Source organism: Neovison vison, chromosome 5 (assembly GCF_020171115.1).
Source record: "Neovison vison isolate M4711 chromosome 5, ASM_NN_V1, whole genome shotgun sequence".
In the NCBI taxonomy this organism is placed as follows: Eukaryota; Metazoa; Chordata; class Mammalia; order Carnivora; family Mustelidae; genus Neogale; species Neogale vison.
The window spans coordinates 12495779-12517938 of NC_058095.1; the positions used below are offsets into that span (position 1 = coordinate 12495779).

The 22160-nt window shown below is 35.7% G+C and overlaps 1 protein-coding gene across 4 annotated transcripts in view; it reads right to left on the reverse strand.

The window, feature by feature from the left end:
* The window catches only part of CEP112 (centrosomal protein 112), a 424841-nt gene that overhangs the window by 391649 nt on the left and 11032 nt on the right, over positions 1–22160 (reverse strand). For 3 of the 4 annotated variants that reach the window (XM_044247582.1, XM_044247581.1, XM_044247583.1), the window contains one exon: positions 19196–19368. In XM_044247582.1, the coding sequence (XP_044103517.1) occupies positions 19196–19368 (173 nt within the window). The remainder of the gene's footprint in view (positions 1–19195; positions 19369–22160) is intronic. The other variant, XM_044247584.1, reaches the window with a different exon arrangement.

The following is a 22160-nucleotide window of genomic DNA, read 5'->3' on the forward strand; positions in this document are numbered from 1 at the left end:
ATCATTGCCAAATCCACTTTTGTGAAGATTCTCCCCTATATTTTCAACTAAAAGTCTTATAGTTGTAGCTCTTATGTTTAGGTCTTTGATCCATTTTGAGTTAATTTTTGTATACAGTGTAAGGTAAAAGTCCACCTTGATTCTTTTGAATGTGTTTTGCATCCAGTTTTCCCCACACGGTTTGTTGAAAAAGCTGTCCTTTTCCTATTGAGTGCTCTTGGCACCTTGACAAAAACAATTTGGTCATATATGCAAGGGTTTATTTCTGGGGTCTCTATTCCAGTATGTTATTCTATATATATAGATCTGTCTTTAGGCTAATACCACTGTTTTGATTACCGTGGCTTTGCAATAAATTTCGAAATCAGGAAGAGTGAGAACTCATCTTTTCCAGGATTATTTTGGCTATTCATTGTCACTTGAGATTCCATATGAATTTTCAGATGGATTTTTGTATTTCTGGAGGGGAAAAAACATGTCACTGGAATCTTGATAGTATTGCATTGGATTCATATATCATTTTGAGGAGTATTGGCATCTTCACACATTAAGTCTTCCATGAGCACAGGATGTATTTCCACTTCTAGTGTCTTCTTTAATTTCTTTCTGCAACATTTTATAGCTTTTCACCTCCTTAATTAAGCTTATTCCTAAGTATTTTACTCTTTTTTGAGGTTATTGTAAATGGAATTGTTTTCTTAATTCTATTTCAGATTGCTTACTATTAGTGTATAAAAAATACAACTTATTTTTTTTGTGTGTTGGTTTTGTATCCCACTGCTTTGTTGAATTTATTAGTTCTAATAGTTTTTTATGGGATGTGTACGGTTTTCTATGTATAAAATCATGTCACCTGTGAATAGAGATGACTTCTTTCTTTCCAATTCGGTTCCCTTTTATTTCTTTTTCTTGCCTACTTGCTCTGGCTAGAACTTCTAGAATTGTGTTGAATAGAATTGACAAGAGTGGGAATCATTGTCCTATTCCTGACCTTAGAGGAAAGTTTGTATTTCAACATTAAGTATAATGCTGGCTATCTGCTTTTCATATGTGGGCTAATATTTTGAGATAATTTCCTTCTATTCCTAGTTTGTTAAGTTTTTTTTTTTTTAATCATGAAAGGGTATTAAATTTTGTCAGATACCTTTTCTGCATCAATTGAGATGATCATGTGGTTTTTTTCCTGTCATTCTATCAATGCAAATATTATATTGATTGAGTTTCATATGTTGAAACTTGCATTTCAAGAATATCCCACTTGGTCACAGTATATAATCCTTTTAATGTGCTGCAAAATTTTATTTGCTTGTTGTGTTTCTTTCTTTCCTTCTTTCTTTCTTTTTTTCTTTCTTTTAAGAATTTTACATCAATATTCATCAGGGAAATTGGTCTGTAGTGTTTCAGTAGTGTCTTTGTCTGGCCTTGGTATCAGGGTAATGCTTACCTCATGTCATGAATTGAAAGTGTTTCCTCCTCTTCGATTTTTTTGGAAGAGTATAAGGATTCGTGTTAAATATTCTTTAGATGCTCAAAAGAATTCACCCATGAAGCCATCTGGTCCTAGGCTTTTCTTTGTCATGAGACTGTTAAATATTCCTTCAATCACCTTACCAGTTACAGGTCTTTTCAGATTTTCTATCTCTTCATGATTCACTCTTTGTAGATTGTGTTTCCAATAATTTGTCCATTTCATCTGGTTTATCCCATTTGTTGGCATGTATTTGCTCATCATGCTCCCCTATAATCCTTTGCAATTCCATAAAATCACTTGTAACATCCCCTCTCCCATTTCTAATTTCAGTTATTTGAGTTTTCTTTCTTTTCTAGTCAATTCAGCAAAGGTTTGTCAAATTTGTTGATTTTTTTTTAAGAAAGCAACTCTTGGTTTTATTTATTCCCTAATGTTCTTCATCCTCCATTTTTTATCACTGCTTTAATTTTTATTATTTCCTTTTTTCTGCTAAATCTGAAGTTTGTTTCTCTTTTTCCACTTCCTTAAGATGCAAATTTAGGTTGTCAATGTGAGATCTTTCTTCTTTTTTAATGCAAGCTTTTATAGCTACAAATTTTCCTCTTAGCACTGCTTTCACAGAATCTCACAAGTTTTGGTTCATTGTGTTTTCATTTGCATTTATCTCAAGATATTTTCTTATGTCCCTTTTGATTTCTTCCTTACTCATTGCTTGCTCAGAGTGAGTTACTTAATTTCCAAACCTTTACGAATTTTCCAGTTTTACTTCTGCTACTGACTTCTAGTTTCCCCATATTTTGATGAGAAAAATATACTGTGTGATTTCAATTTTTCAAAATTTATTAAGAATTTTTGTAGACTACCGTATGATTTACCCTAGAGAATATTCTATGTGCCCTTGAGAAAAATATGTATTCTACAGTTGTTAGGTGATTTGCTCTGTATATATCTGCTTGGTCCCATTTGTCCATAGTTTTTCAAGTCTCCTATTTCTTAATTACTCTTCTGTCTGACTGTTCTACCCATTATTGAATAAGGGAATGTGGGGTACTGATGTTTCTTACTATTATTGTAAGAGCTATTTCTCTCTTCAGTTCTATCAATGTTTGCCTCATATATTTAGGACTTCTGAGGTTTGGTGCATCTATAATTGTTAAATCTTCCTGGTGAATTGAACCTTTTATCATAATATAATGTTCTTCTTTGTCTCATAACAGTTTATTTAAAGTCCATTTTATATGATATATAGCCACCTCTGCTCTCCTTTGGTTACTATTTACATGGAATATCTTTTTTCATCCTTTCAATTTCAATGTGTGTGTCCTTAGATCTAAAGTGAGTCTCCTATAAACAGCATATAGTTGAATTCTTCTACACCATGACTTTTCATTATGGAGTTTAATACATTTACACATAAAGTACAATTAGTGATAGACAAAGACTATTGCCAGTCTGTTATCTTCTGTATTCTTATAGCTTCTTTGCCTCTCATTTCCTTCTTTACTGCCTGCCCTTTCTATTTAGTTACTTTTTGTAGTGACATGTTTTGATTCCCTTCTCATAGCTTTTTGTGTATATTTCTCTGTGGTTACCAGGAAGATCACACACACACACAGACACAAACACACAAATTCTATAGTTACAACAATATATTTTAAACTTCAATTGGATACAAAACCTCTACTCCTTTATAGCTCCAGGTCTCTCCCCACAGCTTTTTGTTACTTATACCATACACTAATTAACACATATTTATGATTATTTTATGCATATTTCTTTATATTCCTATTAAAAACAAAAAATGGAATTATAAGCCAAAATTAAAATTCTACAGGATTTTATATTTATCCCTATATTTCTTCTTATTTGATCAGTCTGACCAGAATTTATCAGTTTTATTTAACTTTTCAAAAAAAAAAAAAAATCAATGCAGGACGCCTGGGTGGCTCAGTCGGTTAAGTGTATGCCTTCAGCTCAGGTCATGATCCCAGAGTCCTGGGATCAAGACCCGCCTTAGGCTCCTTGCTCAGCAGGGAGCCTGCTTCTCCTCCTGCCTGATGCTGCCCCTGCTTGTGTGCATGCACGCTCTCTCTCTGACAAATAAAATCTTAAAAAAAAAAAAAAATCAATGCTTGTTTCATTAATGTTTCTCTACTGCTTTCTGTTGCATTGATTTCCACTCATCTATTTTTTGCCTTCACTGTGTTTACATTGGGTCCACTTACCTCTTATTTTTCCAGCTTCCAAAAGGGGTAGCTGTGATCACTGATTTTACATATCTCTTCTTTTCTTTCTAACGATTTTTTTTTTTAATTTTAGAAAGAGAAAGCGAGAGTGTGTGCACAAACTGGGAGGTGCGGCAGAGGGAGAGAAAGATCTTAAGCAAATTCCATGCTGAGCATCGAGCTTGACACTGGGCTCAATCCCAGGACCCTGAAATCATGACCTGAGCTGAAATCAAAAGTCGGACAATTAACGACTGAGCCATCCAGGAACCCTGACATCTCTTTACTGTTACAAGCATTAAAAACTCTAAATTTCCCTCTAAGCATTGCCTCAGCTATACCTCATAAATTTCCCATTTTCCTTACTTTTTGTTTGAAAATATTTTCTAAATTCTCTTGTGATTTCTTTCTTTTTGTTCTTTTTTTAAGATTTTATTTATTTATTTGACAGACAGAGATTACAAGTACAGGGAGAGGCAGGCCGAGAGGCAGGCAGGGAGAGGAGGAAGCAGGCTCCCCGCTGAGCAGAGAGCCTGATGCGGGGCTCGATCCCAGGACCCTGGGATCATGACCTGAGCCAAAGGCCGAGGCTTTAACCCACTGAGCAACCCAGGTGCCCCTCTTGTGATTTCTTTCTTAAACAATGGGTTGCATAGAGGTGATTTTTTTGAGGACACCTGGCTAACTCAGTCAGTGGGGCATGCAACTCTTGATCTCAGGGTTATGAGTTCGAGCCCCACACTGGGTGTGGAAATCATTTAAAATTAAATCTTTTTTAAAAAGTAGGTTTTTTTTTTTTAAAGATTTTATTTATTTATTTGACAGAGAGAGATCACAAGCAGGCAGATAGAGAGAGAAGGAAGCAGGCTCCCGGCTGAGCAGAGAGCCCGATGCGGGGCTCGATCCCAGGACCCTGCGATCATGACCCGAGCCGAAGGCAGCGGCTTAACCCACTGAGCCACCCAGGCGCCCCCAAAAAGTAGGTTTTTTAAATTTATAAATGTTTGAGGGCTTTTCTGGATGTGCAATACTTTTATTACTCATTTCTCATTAAGTTCAAATAAAGACAGAATATATACTCCATGTCCTTCATCTTCTGAGACCAACTGAGATTTTTCTTATGACCCAGAGATGACCTATCTGGATGAACATTCCGTGTGCACATAACAGATGTGTAATCCGCACTTATTAGGTGGGGTATTTTATAGATGTAAAGAACACTGAGGTGGGTCAGTGCATTTTTCAAGTCCTTATCATTATTGGTTTTTCTGCTACATCAGTTCCTAAGAAAAGATGTTAAAATCTGCAACATTTGTGGATTTATTTCTCCCTTTAGCGGTTATGTTTTGCTTCATGTTTTCGAAGCTTTATTATTTGCTACACGCACATTTATAATTGTTATGTCATGCTTATGAACTGACCCTTCTGTCATTAGAAAATTATGTTTGTCTCTACTAGTTCTCCTTAGCTTACTGTCTAGTTAACTGACATTTAATATAGCCATTCCAACTTCCTTATGCTTGTTTTCATTTTACATCTCTTTACATTCTACATCTCTTTCAATTTACTTGTCTTTGTATTTTAAAGTATGTCTCTTATAGATAATACACAGTTTGTTCTTGCTTTTTTAATCCAATATAACAATCACTGCCTTTGGCTTGGACTATTGAATCTATTACATTTAATTTAATTATTGGTATGGTTCTATTTAGTCTGCCATTTTGCTATTTGTTTTCTATTTGTCCCATCTGCTCTTTGTTCCCCTGTTCTTCCTTCCCTATCTTCTTTTGTGTTGACTACTTTACTGTATTCCATTTTAATCCCTCTAGTTATATTTCTTCCTGGTTATAGGTCTTTCTATTCTATTTTTAATACTTGTTCTAGGTATATGTTATGCAACATCTAATATGGCTCCCTATGATCCCCATCTTCTGGTGTTCGTGCCCTTGTATAAGCCCTTTTCCTAGACTGTACAATGAATCTAGTAATTTACTTCTAATAACCTGAATCTAACACAAGTGGTAGGATATCACTTCTAAGATTAGTTTACAAAAAGACTCTTGCTTATCATCTCTAATGCAAGCCAGCTACCATGCTGCATGCTGTCCATTGGAGAAGTCTAAACAACAAGAAACACAAGGAAGCCTCTGAATGAAAGCCATAAGACTGAGACCCTCAGACAAATACCCCACAAATACTTGGACTACAGCTTTATAAGAGAACCTGAGCCACAAATCTCAGCTAAGTCATGTCCACAAGATAATAAATGTTTATTGTTTTTAAGCTGCTAAGACTTGGAGTAATTTGTTATGCAGCAATAGACAAGAACTAATATGGATTTTGGTACTTGGAAGTGAGATAGTGCCTAAAAACTTGGAAATGTCAAGTGAACCAGATAGTGGTGGGCGTCTGGAAGGACTCTGAATAGTATGCTAGAGAAAAACAAAATTGACTTGAAGAAGCTGTAGGCAGAAATCTGGAATTTGAGGACACCGCCAGTGAGAGCTCAAGATTAAATGAGAGAGACATTATTAAAAACTAGAGGGAGAGGGATCCTTTTTATACAGCAGCAGAAAGCCCACTATCACCTTCAGTAACATGTAAAATAGAAAATGTTGTTAATAAATTAGATAAGTGATACAGTGAAGGAGATTTCCAAACAAAGTATTTCTTGTTGCCTACAATAAAATGCAAGAGGAGAGTAACAAATTAAAAGAAAAAAGAACAAGGGTTTCATGGTTTTAAAAATTTTCAATCTCCAGCTGGCAAAAGATGCTGAAGTAAGAAATGGCATCCAAGTGAAGTTTGGGCACTGCCTTGAAATACAGTAGAAATGAAAAACCTTTTTATGAGATCAAAAGGATTAAAGGCGGTACATCAGAGTACTATACAGACACATAGAGACCTTTAAAAAGATTAAGCCTATTCCATACAGATTCTCTCAATCAAACAATGAAGTCTTCAGAAAGGTTAAGGTCATTGCCACTCAATCTTCTCCCAAGGAACCCAACATAGAAAGGGACTCTCAATGAGATTAATATAGGTAGATTTTGTCTAATGGAATGAACATGAATGAGATGTTTAGGAGGTCTACAAAGTTTTTGAGATAATCACATCAGCAAAATCACTTCCCCCCTGGACTGAAAAGATAGAATACAAAATGAGAAGGGGTCAGTGGACCCCCAAAATTCTTCTGGAAGGAAGCAGGTTGAGAAAACTACTCAGCTGCAAAAACGTGCTCTCTTCCATGAAAAAGGAAGAACTCACAAGATGGAATCAAGAACCCAGTGGGAAGAGCCAAGAGACATGGAATATTATTCCAAGGTCTGGAGCCTTAACTAAGGAATTTTTAATATTTGCCTAACTAGATTTCAAAATTGCTATGGACCAATGACTACTTTGTGCCTCCCATTATTCTCCTTTTTAGAAATGTCTATGATTATTGTTAGTTGGGTGTGTGGGGAGAAAGTAACTATTAGAACAGACATTTCTCCAAAGATATACCAATGACCATTAAGCTCATGAAAAAATGCTCAACACAGTTCTTAGGGGAATGCAAATTAATACCACAATGCAATAGTACCCATGCCCGTTAAAATGATCAAAATCAAAAACACTTATAATACCAAGAGTTGAGGATGTGAAAAACTGAAACATTCATACATTGTTAATGGGGATGTAAAATGGTACTGCCACTTTGGAACATGGTTTGATATTTCCCTTAAAAAGTTAACTATACACTTATCATACAACCCACTGCTAGATATCCACCCAAAAGAAATGAAAAACACCTGCTCAAAGAAAAATTCACAATATGAATGCCCACAGCTGCATTATTCATGATAAACTATGGATACATGCAAATGAATTTCAATAATAATGCACAAAGTAAAAGAACCAGATGCATAAGACTACATACTTTATGATTCCACTCATGAAATTTCTAGAAAAGACAAAACTATAGAGACAAAAAGCAGATCACCGCTTGCCTGAGTCTTAGAGCTTAATTCCATATTATAAAGATATTAATTCTTCCCAAATTGATTTATAAACTCAATACATACGCAATCACAATCTCAATAGAGGGGTGTGTGTGTGTGTGTGTGTGTGTGTATAAAATGGCAAGCTATTTATAAAATTTAAATGAAAACGCAAAACACCAAGGTAAGCACATACTATACTACTGAAAATCAAGATTTATTTCAAAGCTACAGTAATTAAGGCAGCATAGACTAGCACATGGATAGACAAACAGACAAATGTTGGAGATAAGAGTCCAGAAACAAACCCACACAAGCCAGATTTTCTAGTTTACAATAATGACGCCAACTACAGCAGAGGGAAAAGAATAGGGGTTTTTTTTGGGGGGGGGTTGTTTTTTGTTTTTTAAGGTGCTAGATCAAATGGCTATCTGCTATGCTGGGCCAGTGGCGGGCAGGGGTGTGTTGGGAGCCCTACCTCACTTCATATGTAAAAATCAATTACAGATGTGGCACATGCCTAAATGAGAAAGATAAAATTAGAAAGCTTTAAGAAGCTAACACAGACAAGTATCTCCATAATCCTGGGATAGATAAGGCAAGTAATCTTAAACAGGACACACAAAAACAAAAACAAATGATATCAGAGACAAATAACAAATAAAACTACATTATAACTTAGTAACATTCAACAGAACACATAGTGAAAGGAGAAGATATGTGCCATACATGTATCAATAAACAATTTGTATGCAGAATATATAAAGAATTATGACAAACCAATACAGAAAAGACTGAAAAACCATTTTTTATTAAAAAGAAATAGGAACTTCACAAGAGAGGACTTCCACATGGCCAAAAAGCATGGGGGAAAGTGCTCAATGTCATTAGTCATGAGAGAAAATGCAAGTTAAAACGCCATCCTAGAATTGCTAAAACTAAAAGAAACTGACAAACCAAGTGCTGGGAAGATGGAGAGCCACAGACTCCCAAGTCCTACTACGGAAATATAAATTGCTATAACCATATGGGAAAATTCTTTGGCAGTATCTGCTGTAATTACACTTCCAAGTCAACATAGCATACATATGTGCACTAAAAGACATGTAAAAGAATGTTCACAGCAGAATTATTTCTAATAGCCAAAACCTGGAAAAACCCAAATGCCCAGTAACAGTAGAATGGATATATAAATGTGATATATTCACACAGTAGTAAAATTTAAAAAAAAAATCCATTGCTAAATGCAACAACATGAACCGATCTCCCAAAATAATGGCCAATGAAGCTAGAAAAAAGTGAACATACTTTATGAATCAGTAACAGTTAAAACTAATCTATAGTGATAGAATGCAGAATAGTGGTTACTTGGCAGAGTGGGGATGATAAATGACTGGAAAGGGGCAAGACAAAGACAAAGGTTTCTGGAGAGCCGATGATGTTCTCTATCTTGATTTAAAAGGTGGTTATATAAAGGTATTCATTTTGTAAAACTTCATCAAGCTTTAGACATGAGATTTTGTGTCTTGTTGTATGTTACATGTTGATTTTAGAAGTTTGCCACAAAGACTGAACTACAGCTACATTATTAACATGGGTGAATCTGAGAAATATGGTAAGAAAAAGAAGCTTCAAAATAATATAAAAAGTATGGTCCCACTTATATAACGTTCAAAAAATTAAAATGCAAAGAAATGATTAACATAAAAGACAGGACACTGCTCCTCTCAAGAGACGGAAGAGGAGCCAACACTGAAGGACACCCGAAGGTCTCCTGGAGGACTATAACATGATGTTTCTTGGGTGCGCCAAAAGGATAGAGAAGTTTATTTTGTAATTGTTCTTTAAAGTGTACCTGTATATTCTTGTACGCTTTTTACATGTATGCTGTTTCAAAGCTGTACAATATCACAGAGTTGTACAACTTCTGCACAACTACTGCATTATAAATGATCAGAAAATTAAAGCAAGAACTACCTAGATTTCATGTCTTTGCATTAATCTGAGCAGTGGGTCATAATGTTACACAAACATCTGAAGAATTGTCTTCTAAGGGTATTGCTAAATATGAACGAAACATAAAAATAAATAGCAACAATTAATAATGCAGTAAACTATCAAATAACATTGAAAATAAGAAAATACAAATAACTTTCAATGGCCCATAACATACTTATTTTAAGTTTTCAAAGGGAACTATATTAGGAATAAAAAGAAAAACTAAATGAAAAAAAAAAATTAGATGCTTAACAAAACTAAAAAATGACCAGAGCCATAGACTAAAGACTTCATGTTTTCCCCATTTCCTACCTTAAAATAACACATGTCATTTTAAAAATTAAAAATAAAAACTGTCCTTAAAAATCATACAATTAAGTAAACATTTAATAATAGATCTCTGGTTTAATAGCACAACACTTAGTATTTTCATTCCCCTAAAATTAAGATTTATAGTAATACACTTATAAGCTTACTGTCATCTTTTTTTGTTTATTAAAAGGACAATCAAAACTGTTCAATATTATAATCTCACAAAAAGAAACTTGCCTGTGAAATAAAAAGATGCTGTTACAAAGCCCCACTCCTTAAAAATTTTTTAGAAAGTGACTATGTTTGTAAAAAATCTGACTCACTTTAAAAAAAAAAAAAGGTCTAAGAGAAAAGCAAGGCCATTATTTTCAATGCAATTCCATCTCAGTTACAATTCTGTTGCCACTTCCTTGTCTTGGTGAACACCGAAGAATGATATTTAATTAGTACATGAATGTTGAAAATTAATGAGTAGTTAAATGGTTTTATGAGAGTGAAATATTATGTTAGGTTTTATGGAGTACCCTAAGAAACAGTTTTCATTCTTCATTTATGTAGCAGACTTATTTCTAGAGCTCAAGGTTAAGTGGCCACTATATCAAAAATATCAAATTAATCAGATATAATTCATCCTAAGTGTTCTACCCAAACAAAATGGTGAAAAAAATAATTTAAGAAAAATGATTAATTTTTCTTTCTTTCAAAAATATTTATTCGCAAGAGCTCCTCTGAAACCGAAGACTGACCGAAAGAAATGCAACCAGGTGTTGATCATGGGTGATTATCATCAAAGAAGAGATACCTGTGAAATTACAAGGAAGTACAGACAAAAGGTCTCTTCTGGGGCAGAAGCGGTTTATATGCACCAAGACCCAACTCTTAGTCCCTGTCTGCATCCCACAGCCCCACCAAGATGGCAGCTCTCCACTGGTAGCTCAGGTTTTACAACACAACGGCCCTGCCGAAGACCCGGGTCTACCATTCCAAGCCCAATAGAACAACCACTAAATCACAGATGGCTATTTAAATTAATTACCATGTAAAATTCATCTCCTCAGTCACACTAGTCACATTTCAAGTGCTTAGCAGTCATATGTGAATAGTGGCTCCTGTGTTGGACAGCATAGCCATAGGCCATTTCTACGCAGTAAGTTCTACTGGAAGGTGCTGCTGCAGAATGTATCTTTGCCCAAACAGCGGGGCTATTTGTAAATATAATGAATGTACTTAGTGAACATTTAAGGATGTTTTACTACGTGTAATCCCAACCGTATTTATTTATGCCAGTGGATATAAAGCATCCCTAGGAAGGAAAGGTTTTGATCAGCTCCCCCATATATTCATCCAACCATCTAGGAATAGGGGCTATTTATAGTGTTAAGGTCGTTTACATATAAAAATAGAGCTTAACAAAGTAAAAATATTTTTTATAGTTTTTTAAGTATCCAGACTAAAAAATTACATCATTATTTTTTAAAGTGAAAAATGTTTTTTTCACATAGATCAACATGCGCAATCACTACTACATTTTTGTTATACTTGATCGCCATCTGCTGGCCATGTTCGTAAACTACACAAGCAAATGAAATGGTTGCTCTGCTGGGAGACATTTTTAAAGGACATACACAGTCCCAGCTTTTTCCTGCAATGCATTCCTGGAAAACCACATCATAAAGAGGATCATTGTAAAGAAAATCATATTTTCCATAAATGCAGGGCTATAATTAGATTCCTCACTCCAAACTAAAATCTGGCAACGTATAACCCATGGAAGGATCTCATTAAAGCTAGATGCAAAAAAATTATAGTCCTCTATAATCACTTAAAATAGGATAATTATTCTCCAAGTCCTTTCTATAGATACGAACAAATTTATAATTTAGAGGATACAACATAAATTAAGAGATAAAACTTTAATTCATATAAAGATAACCTAAATCTAATATGGTAAACGTAATATACAATAAATAATTCTGTTGGCACATTCCTAGAATTTTTATGTAATCTAGATGGTAGCTCTCGATAAGATGGCATCTAAAGAAATCTAAACCAATGCTTTCTTTTTCATGAACAAAGTCCTCTAAAATAAGCAGAATCCATGTGTTTCTTCCACGGGGAAGCAGGCTGATTCTTCTTAACGCCCCCTTCACACATAACTTTGAAGCAAACTTTCAAGTAAAAATAATAAGTGGCATTAAAGCATTCTTTTTCATCTTTTCTATCCTAGACCCTAACTTCACTTCAGTGATAAGCTACCAAACCACATCATACTTCACTGAAAAGTCATAAAAATAATTACAAGCCATTAAAAAGAAGCTTCAAAACATTTTCCACAGAATCATAAGACAAGAATACAACCTATTATCTTTGTATTCTGTGTTTGGGATAATGCACAAAAAGAATATACAGAGACAACATGAACTTATGTCTAACTATTACTTAGGCAGCCTCTAATTTAGGGTATGGCCAAATGCAAAAAAAAAAAAAAGAAAGAAAGAAAGAAAGAAAAAAAAAAAGTAGGGCGTGGGGCCAGAGACACTGTATTCCTTCTGTCTGAAGGGGAAAGGGATTTGCTGACTTACCTAAACGAAGGTTCCTTCGAAGCCTCTTTCAAACTATTCCTACCACTCCTTATTCTGAAAGTGTGCAGGTTCATATTTACAATGAGAAGCTTTCTGCATACCCATTAATTTATTTTTCTCAAGAACACAATGATTTTTTGTAACTCAAAATAACTAACCAATTGATTTTAAGATAATATCCTTTAGGAAGATTGGATAATTAGAGAAAGCAAAGAATGGTCAAATAAACTAAGAAGCAAGGCCCTGCAGGAACTATTAAAATAACAATCACCATGTTGGCAATGCTGGTGGCCAGAACAGCTAACACCTTCCCAAGTCTCATGTTAGAGTCTCTAGATCTCCATTTTACAAATGATGAAACCAGGGTTTAGGGAATTTAAGTAACTTGCCTGAGGACACATGGTTGCCAAGTGTCAGAAGTGAGATTTGAACAAAGGCAAACTGCCTCCTTTCAGCTCACCCTAGAAATAACCAAGAACAAAGGCACAGTCGCCCAGGACTGCTGATGCAGCTCAAGTGGGGAAAAGACAGATGAAAGTGGAATTTCCTTATTTGCTGCGGAAAGTACGCGTGTCTACATGGTCGACGAGAAAGAACGTGAGGTCTGGAATCATTAAGACCTAGACTCCGAAACTGGATCCGGGACTAGAAGTGTCACGACCTTACTGAAGCTGTTACCTCATCTATAAATACAAAGGGCCATGATGGCAACCTCAAAGAACTGGAGGAGGATGAAATCAGATAACTCATAAAAGATGTCTGGAATAGTATCAGCATGCAGTAAATGCTCCATAAATGGTACAACTTGTCCCACTTGATTTCTGTTTTCACAAATTAGAAATATCAGTGAAATCTGCAAGTATTCATTTTGGGGGAAAATTTCATTCTTATGTTTAAATTTGTATATTTGTTTCTTATAGTTAAGTGTACATCGTTAATGTTAATGATGTCCATGCCTAAACATCTTAGTAAGATGATATTCTGGAGGGCAACTAAACAGAATCTATCAAAAAAATAAGTGTGTAGACTATTAAAAATAACACAGACACATGTACAAAATAAAAGTTTTCAACTTTCCACACCAGACTAGTCCCATACTCTAAAAGTAAAACTGTTTCAAACATGACACCCAGAAATATCCCTTACACGTGTGCACATATGTATCCACGTATTCTCTTTAAAATACACACATACACACACATAAATGGAAGCTCGCTATACTTTCATATACTTCTTTTAAACTTTATATATCTTAGATATTTCCCCATACTACCCCATACAGATTTTTGTTACCAACTCACAAAATGTTGCACCTGCTAATTATCCCACCAAGTTTATCCATTAAACTTGTTAATGCACCTAGCTACTGAAACAGTGATTTCTTTTCTCGGCATCAGTAACAGTCCAAAATGCAGGCAGCTGCAGAGCCATATATGTACCAAAATGTTAACCAAAGCATTCTCTATAACAATAGAGAATTAAAAGCAACAGAGACAGGTTAAATTACAGTCTATCCACACGATGGATTACGATCTGCAATTAAAAAGACACACGGACTACATGACAGAATCAGACAAGGGCAAGTGGCAAAAGAGCAAGTCTCAGAACAGTGCAGAGAGTGTACGCTAGCCCCTAACTTTGTAATTACCTCTGTGTGGCTATGTGTCTACCAGAGAATGATACACACCAAACTGCTGATGACTATTTCATCCCGTGAGGCAAGTGGAATAGGAGGATCTGGAGAGAAGGGCTTTGACTTTTTACTCCACGTGTATCTACACTGACGTTTTTACAAGAAGCAGGTATTGTATACAGTTTGTATAACTTCCTAAAAGGAGGACAAAAACTGTATTAGGCATCTAGTGCTGCATAACAAAGTACCACAAACTGAAGAGCTTTAAACAACACACATATGTTTTACATATGTTCTCATAGTTTCTGTGGGTCCAAAGTGTAGGTACAGCTGAGCGGGGCCCTCTGCTTAGGACCCTATGAGGCCGCCATCATGGTTTTCCCAGAGCTGGGTTCTCATCTGGAGGCTCTCCTGGGGAGGGATCCACTTTCCCCGCTCTTAGGGTTGCCAGCAGCATTCAGTGTCCAATAGCTAGAGAACTCACAGCAGCCTGCTTCTTCAAAGCCAGCAAGGAAAAGGCAGCAAGACTCCAGACCCAGTCTGCTGGCAGGACAGAGTCTTACATATCACAGCATAATGATGGAAGTGACATCCAACACCATTGCCATATTCTATTAGTTAGAAGCAAGTTGCAGGTCCTACCCATACCCAAGGAGTACGGATTACACAAGACTGTGAAACCCCAGAGGAGGACCATGGAGCCACCTGAAAGTCTGTCTACCACAAAGATAATTAAGGTCTTTACCAGATCACAGTGGTAAGTATCTGAAGGATGACCAGGAAACAATATATATGGATACAGCTCATGGTGGCAGAACTAAATGAAATCAGCCAGACTGTGCAGGGATGAGATCTAAGTCTATGGTCTCATCAGTAACATTTTGTAAAGTCACGCTCCAAACTCAAATGTAAGTAAAATATTTCACTGCCAAGAAAATAAGCAGATGTCTGCCATTTAAATGCAGCAATAGATCCTAATAAAATAGCAAAATGATGTGAAAAGTGGTTTTTGTAAAAGAAAACATAGATAATAACCTAACCCTAAACTAAGAATAATGAAAAAGGAAAGCAAAGAACAAAACCAGGATGGAACTAGCTACGTGTCAAAGCTGTCTGATGTGAAATGCTAAGTTTACTCGTGGTGATGTGTATCGGGGGGAGTGGAGGCATGAGAATAAGCATGGCAGAATATAACCTCCTACTACTTCTAACATGTTTAGAACGAAGCTACAGCCTACATCCTACAGGAAGAATAAAGGTAAAGGAAAGGTGTCACCTCCGCTGAATAGGGAGGCCTAACAAAGAGGCTTCAGAAGGGCTCTGCATCTTTAATAATATGAAAAGGCTAGGACACAAACAGCATAATCTAAAATGCCATTAGAAATACTTCACAGACAAAAAGGTCTAAGTAAAGCAGGATTTTATAAAGTGATCAAAAAAGAAACACTAAGGGGGAAAATCTTTTAAGATTAAAGAGGTTTTTCAAAGGACAAGTTGAAGTGGTTGTAAAATTTATGAGGCAGCATTAAACTTCAGTTCTAAGTAACAATAAATTATTCACTATAAAAACATACATGTGTCAAATATTATAAGCCTCTTAAACTTTTTAAAACAATTTCTTACAGAACTGATTAGCTGTGTTAGGCCGACACTAGCAGATACTAACTTTCTCATTAGCACAGTATGACCACTTAGCAAAGGAGCAACTTTAGAAAAATGGAGACAGACCATCAGTAGACTCTTACCCCCACTTCGGATCTCAGCTGATACATTATGTATTTGGCTTTTAAATCGGTTTTATTGCCCTTAGCTAAAGTAAAAGTCAGTTTTATTTTTTAAATGCCTTCATTATATAAAATTACAAATATCTGTTAATTCATGTACATGTGGATTAAAATTTTAAATCAAATTAAAATTTGAAAATAGATAAAATTAAGAGGAAAAACATAAGAAAAGATATTCTGAGAAGTTTTCTTCTGTGGCACTCATTGGACACTAGCCTTCGTGGTATTCTGATACTCGACCAGAAAGACATTTCAGTATCCTTTTCCGGCTCACTATCTTTATATTCCTCACGGTGTGTGAAGGGCATCTCTACAGCCTATACCGCCTCTCTTAACTTCTAAAATTTATCCTTTCCTCAACTTGTCCTGAAAGTTTTATTTTAATCCTCGTGGGCCATCCTCTCTGTCACAATCTACCCATCTCAAAAGGTTTTTGCACAGATTAAGTATGTGACGGTGCCCAGGACCATTCATTCACGCACGTAAGCACTCAACAAACACAAATGCTTACAGAGTTCCTAAGAGGTTCCCGCCCAGCACTAGATGCTGGAAACACAGTGCAAATAGGAAAAGCACAGTCTCTGCCTCCTGACATTTACACTCTAGCACAGAGGACAGATATAGAACCCTTGAATGTCAAGAGCGCACCAGGGAAACACAGAGTCCCTCAAACAGACCTGGGGTGTCAAATAAGACTTTTTAGAACTGTATGGTATGAAGGACTGAAGAGAACCAAATGACTGCCTGCTTTTCCCATCAATTATGTATTATTTGAATAACTTGCATTACATGCCATTTTATTACAGGTGAGCAACAAGGAAAAAGAAGTTATATGTTAAAATTGTGGAGGTTTTACTATGGTATCATTTTCCAGAAAAGTCACTGAATAATATTTGAAGAATATTCTCACTATATTTTCTTAAACTTTACCCTCTCTTCCAAGAAGAAAAGCCCATTCACCTAGACTCCTGATTTCTCAAATTTCCTACCCTCAGGGCTCCTGGGTGGCTCAGTGGGGTAAGCCTCTGCCTTCAGCTTGGGTCATGATCTCAGGGTTCTGGGATCGAGCCCCGCATCGGGAATCTCTGCTCAGCAGGGAGCCTACTTCCCCCTCCCTCTCTGCCTACTAGTGATGACTCTCTCTCTCTCTCTCATCAAATAAATAAATCTTTAAAAAAAAAAATTCCTACCCTCAACCTTACTTTTACACACCTCAGTCTTCACAAAAATCCCACAATCACCTATGGAAATTCTCCACGCACCTAACTCTCTTCCCTATTTATCTAAAAGAACCCTTAACAATGCAATGTCTGTAGGATCCAGGTAACGAATGAGTGACTACACTGCCAGATGTCGGAACAGTCTTCACTTCTACAAAGATGCAGTCTCTCTCCTCTCTTTGAGTCATATGAGCCTTCTTCATTCACCTTTCTTCTTCCCACTTGCAACAGAATGTAAAAATGTGAAAAGAAGTACTTCTTTCACCTCTCAACCCTTCTTAAAAGGGAAAAAGAGCTCATAGTCAAACTCAGTGTCAGAAACGAGCAGCAAACAGTGAAGGTGCATCAGGGGAATAACCAAGAATTACTTATCTCCAACCTATGGCTGTCTTCTCGAAAGATAGCTGGGTCTCCAGTTTTTTTAATAGTCAAAAAAACTAGGTATTTATATGAAACTCCCCAATTATTAATTCTGAATGACTCATTCAAAAAATCTTTAAAGACACTCTACAAGTCCAACAAAACAAATCTATCCAACCCACGATTCACTCAGTTCAGGAAGATCATCAGTATCCAACCTCTGCTCAGCTCCAAGACATGGGAAACTATTTTTAGTTCACCTTTATATCGTCATCTCCATACTTATTACTTAGAAAGGAATGTAGCTTTTAGTTGGACACTCAAGAAATGTTTTGGCAAACACCTAATGGATTTTGCAGCCAAACCAAGAATTGTTTTTCTTATCTTTTTATACCTCCATTTACCAACTACAAGGCTGACAAAAATGCCACAATAACCCCTCTTCTATTTTTAAATCTCCTGTGACTGCAAAAAATAAGTATCTAACACCACCTGTTATTAACTCATCTATTCATTTCTCTTTAATCTTCTGAATGTCTCCTTATTGCCTCTCCATTTTGTTTCTCCTTTCTAATAAAAAAAAATTTCACGTAGACTGGATTTCTTGCATTGTGTTCATCTGTCTGTTCTTTTTCATCATATTATGTGCGGTCTGAAAGCCTGTTCTAGACTACATCAACCATGAAAACATTTCAAATTACTAATAACATTTCTCTATCTGATTAAGGAATAAACCAAAAAAAAAAGACAGTAAAAAGAGAGAGATTATACTGTTAATCACATCAAGTTCCAAAATATTAAAACTAGCAAGAGAAAGGTGAGGCGTAAAGCATCAAGTATGCTCCATGTCAATTTGCCACTGTCCAAAATTTTAACTTTTCAGAAAACAATGCCCAAGTTAAATTCAAAATTTGATAAAAGTCCAATGGAAATCTATCCCTCCTAAAGGCCAAAAGTTATACTACAACAATAATAAACTTTTGTGTGTTTGAAAACCTTAGAAGTTTATTCTTATTTGCACTAAAAATCCTACTTAAGTTCATGCTTTGGTGAGAAAACACAGTTGACTGGGGTTTACCTTCACATTCATTATTTTATTAAGTCAAAACAAATATTGTGCAATGAGGGGAAAAGAAGAGAAATTCAAGCATAAGTTTCAAGATGAATACGCAGGATGTTACATCTTGGCAAAGTCATTAACAATGTTCTTAATTCATGTTTGTCATAAAGGAAAACAAATAAGTTATTTAAAGGTTCTCAGGCACTAACTTCTGAGTATGGGATGGATATATATATATATATATATATATCCATGAACATTAGGATATATATATATACATATATATATATATCCATCCCATACTCAGAAGTTTTATATATATATATTTAACAAACACCCAAAAAGTGGCTAAAACTAGAACAGAATCTTGCATGTATCATAAGTGTTTAAGCAAAACTGTTATTTTTCCTACCTGACATCCCTTCACAGCCCTCAAATATAATGAAACTATAAACTAAGCCAACTACTTACCATTAAAAAAAAAAACCCGCAAGGAAAAGCAACCTATGAACCAGATCTGAAGACAGTTTAAATAATGAATCATGTTTAAATCCCATTTTCATAGCATACCTGTGTACATCAGTTGGTGACTGCCCCAAAGAGTAATCTTCTCCAGAAGAAAGCTTCCACGATTCATTTAATTTGTGTTCACTGGTCCCCAGCTCACCCATTACCCAGTCTGGTAATCCTTCCGGGCTTGAACCTTTTGCTCGTGCTGAATTTGGTTCATCAAAATAGATGGACTGATGTTTAAAAATTAGAAAAATTATTCTTTCAAAATGTACTATAATGAAATACTTAAGATTTCCACCAAGTTTCAAGTCTGGTAAGAGCCTTTCAAATACTCAACTTAAATTCAATTACATTAAAAATGCATAATGGTGAAAAAATAATGAATAATGTTTTTCTGAAAATAAATAAATTGAAAAAAATGCATAATGAATTATGAAATATTAAAAAACATAAAGTGGATAACATTTTACGTTTTAGTTATGCTTTGCTGTATAAGAAATCTGATAAATGAAAAAAATTACATAACAGATAAATCTGATAATTATTTATATTATAAAAAATTATAGCTTTATAGAAAAATAAATGACCGCATGATTTCACTCATATGTGGAATTTAAGAAACCAATGAACAACCAAAAAAAAGGAAACAAACAAACAAAAAAACCCACCAAGAGACACTTAATAGAGAACAAACTGGTGGTTATTAAAGGGGAGGTGGGTGAGGGGTAAGGGGGAAATAGATGAAGGGAATTAAGAATACACTTATCACACCCCCAAACTACTAGAACGCTTACAGCAACTCAGTAATGTGGCAGGATACAAAATTGATGTACAGAAATCAGTTGCTTTCTTATACACTAACAATGAAAATACAGAAAGGGAAATTAGAGAATCAATTCCATTTACTATAGCACCAAGAACCATAAAATATCTTGGAATGAACCTAACCAAAGAGGTAAAGGATCTGTACTCAAGGAACTACAGAACACTCATGAAAGAAATTGAAGAAGACACAAAAAGATGGAAAAGCATACCATGCCCATGGATCAGAAGTATAAACATTGTTAAAATGTCTATACTGCCCAGAGCAATCTATACTTTCAATGCCATCCCAATCAAAATTCCTCCAGCACTTTTCAAAGTGCTGGAACAAACAATCCTAAAATTTGTACGGAACCGGAAAAGACCAGAATTGCTAAGAAAACATTGAAAAAGGAAAAACAAAACTGGAGGCATCATGTTGCCTGATTTCAAGCTTTATTACAAAGCTGTGATCACCACGACAGCATGGTACTAGCACAAAAACAGACACATAGACCAGTGGGACAGAGCAGAGAGTCCAGATATGGACCCCACAACTCTATGGTCAAATAATCTTTGACAAAGCAGGAAAAAATATCCAGTGGAAAAAAGAAAGTCTCTTTAATAAATGGTGCTGGGAAAATCGGACAGCTATGTATAGAAGAATGAAACTCAACTATTCTCTTACCCCACACACAAAGATAAACTCAAAATGGAAAAAAGACCTCAATGTGAAGTAAAAATCTATCAAAATCCTACAGGAGAACATAGGCAGTAACCTCTTAGACATCGGCCACCGCAACTTCTTTCAAGACATGTCTCCAAAGGAAAAGGAAACAAAAGCAAAAATGAACTTTTGGTACTTCATCAAGATAAAAAGCTTCTGCACAGCAAAGGAAACAGTCAACAAAACAAAGAGGCAACCCACAGAATGGGAGAAGATACTCGCAAATGACACTACAGACAAAGGTCTGATATCCAAGATCTATAAAGAACTCCTCAAACTCAACACTCAAAAAACAGATATTCACGTCAAAAAATGGGCAGAAGACATGAACAGGCACTTCTCCAAAGAAAACATACATATGGCTAACAGACACAACAAAATGTTTGTCATTAGCCATCAGGGAGATTCAAATCAAACCACATTGAGATACCACCTTATACCAGTTAGAATGGCCAAAATTAACAGGACAGGAAACAACATGTATTGGAGAGGATGTGGAGAAAGGGGAACCCTCTTACACTGTTGGTGGGAATGCAAGTTGGTGCAGCCACTTTGGAGAACAGTGTGGAGATTCCTTTAGAAATTAAAAATAGAGTTACTCTATGACCCTGCAATTGCACTACTGGGTATTTACCCCAAAGATACAGATGTAGTTAAAAGAAGGGCCATCTGTACCCCAATGTTCATAACAGCAATGGCCACAGTCACCAAACTGTGAAAAGAGCCAAGATGCCCCTCAACGGACGAATGGATAAAGAAGATATGGTCCATATATACAATGGAATATGACGCCTCCATCAGAAAGGATGAACACCCAACTTTTGTATCAACATGGACGGGACTGGAGGAGATTATGCTGAGTGAACTAAGTCCAGCAGAGTCAATTATCATATAGTTTCACTTACTTGTGGAACATAAGGAACATGAAGGACATTAGGAGAAGGAAAGGAAAAATGAATTGGGGGAAATCGGAGGGGGAGATGAAGCATAAGAGACTATGGACTCTGAGAAACAAACTGAGGGTTTTGGAGTGGTGGGGGAGGAATATGTGAACCTGGTGGCTGGTATTACGGAGGGCACGGATTGCATGGAGCACTGGGTGTGGTGCAGAAACAATGAATCTTGGAACACTGAAAAATAAAATAAAAATTTAAAAAAAATAAAACTGGGAATAAGAAAACCTAAAAAAAAAAAGAATACACTTATCACAATGAGCACTGAATGATGTATAGAATGTTGAATCACTATATTGTACATCAGAAACAAATATAATGCTATGTGTTAATTATACTGGAATTAAAATTAAAAATAAAATACATGTAGGAGTGAAACAGATGAAAACTTATACCACAAAGAATGGGAGAAGGAAATCTTAGAAGCTTCTTCCATAATTCATAAATTGGTATAATATTTTTGAAGGTAAACTACCACAACTTAAAGATGCAATTTGTAAGCCCTAAGGCAACTACTAAAAAGGAGAGATATGGCTAATAA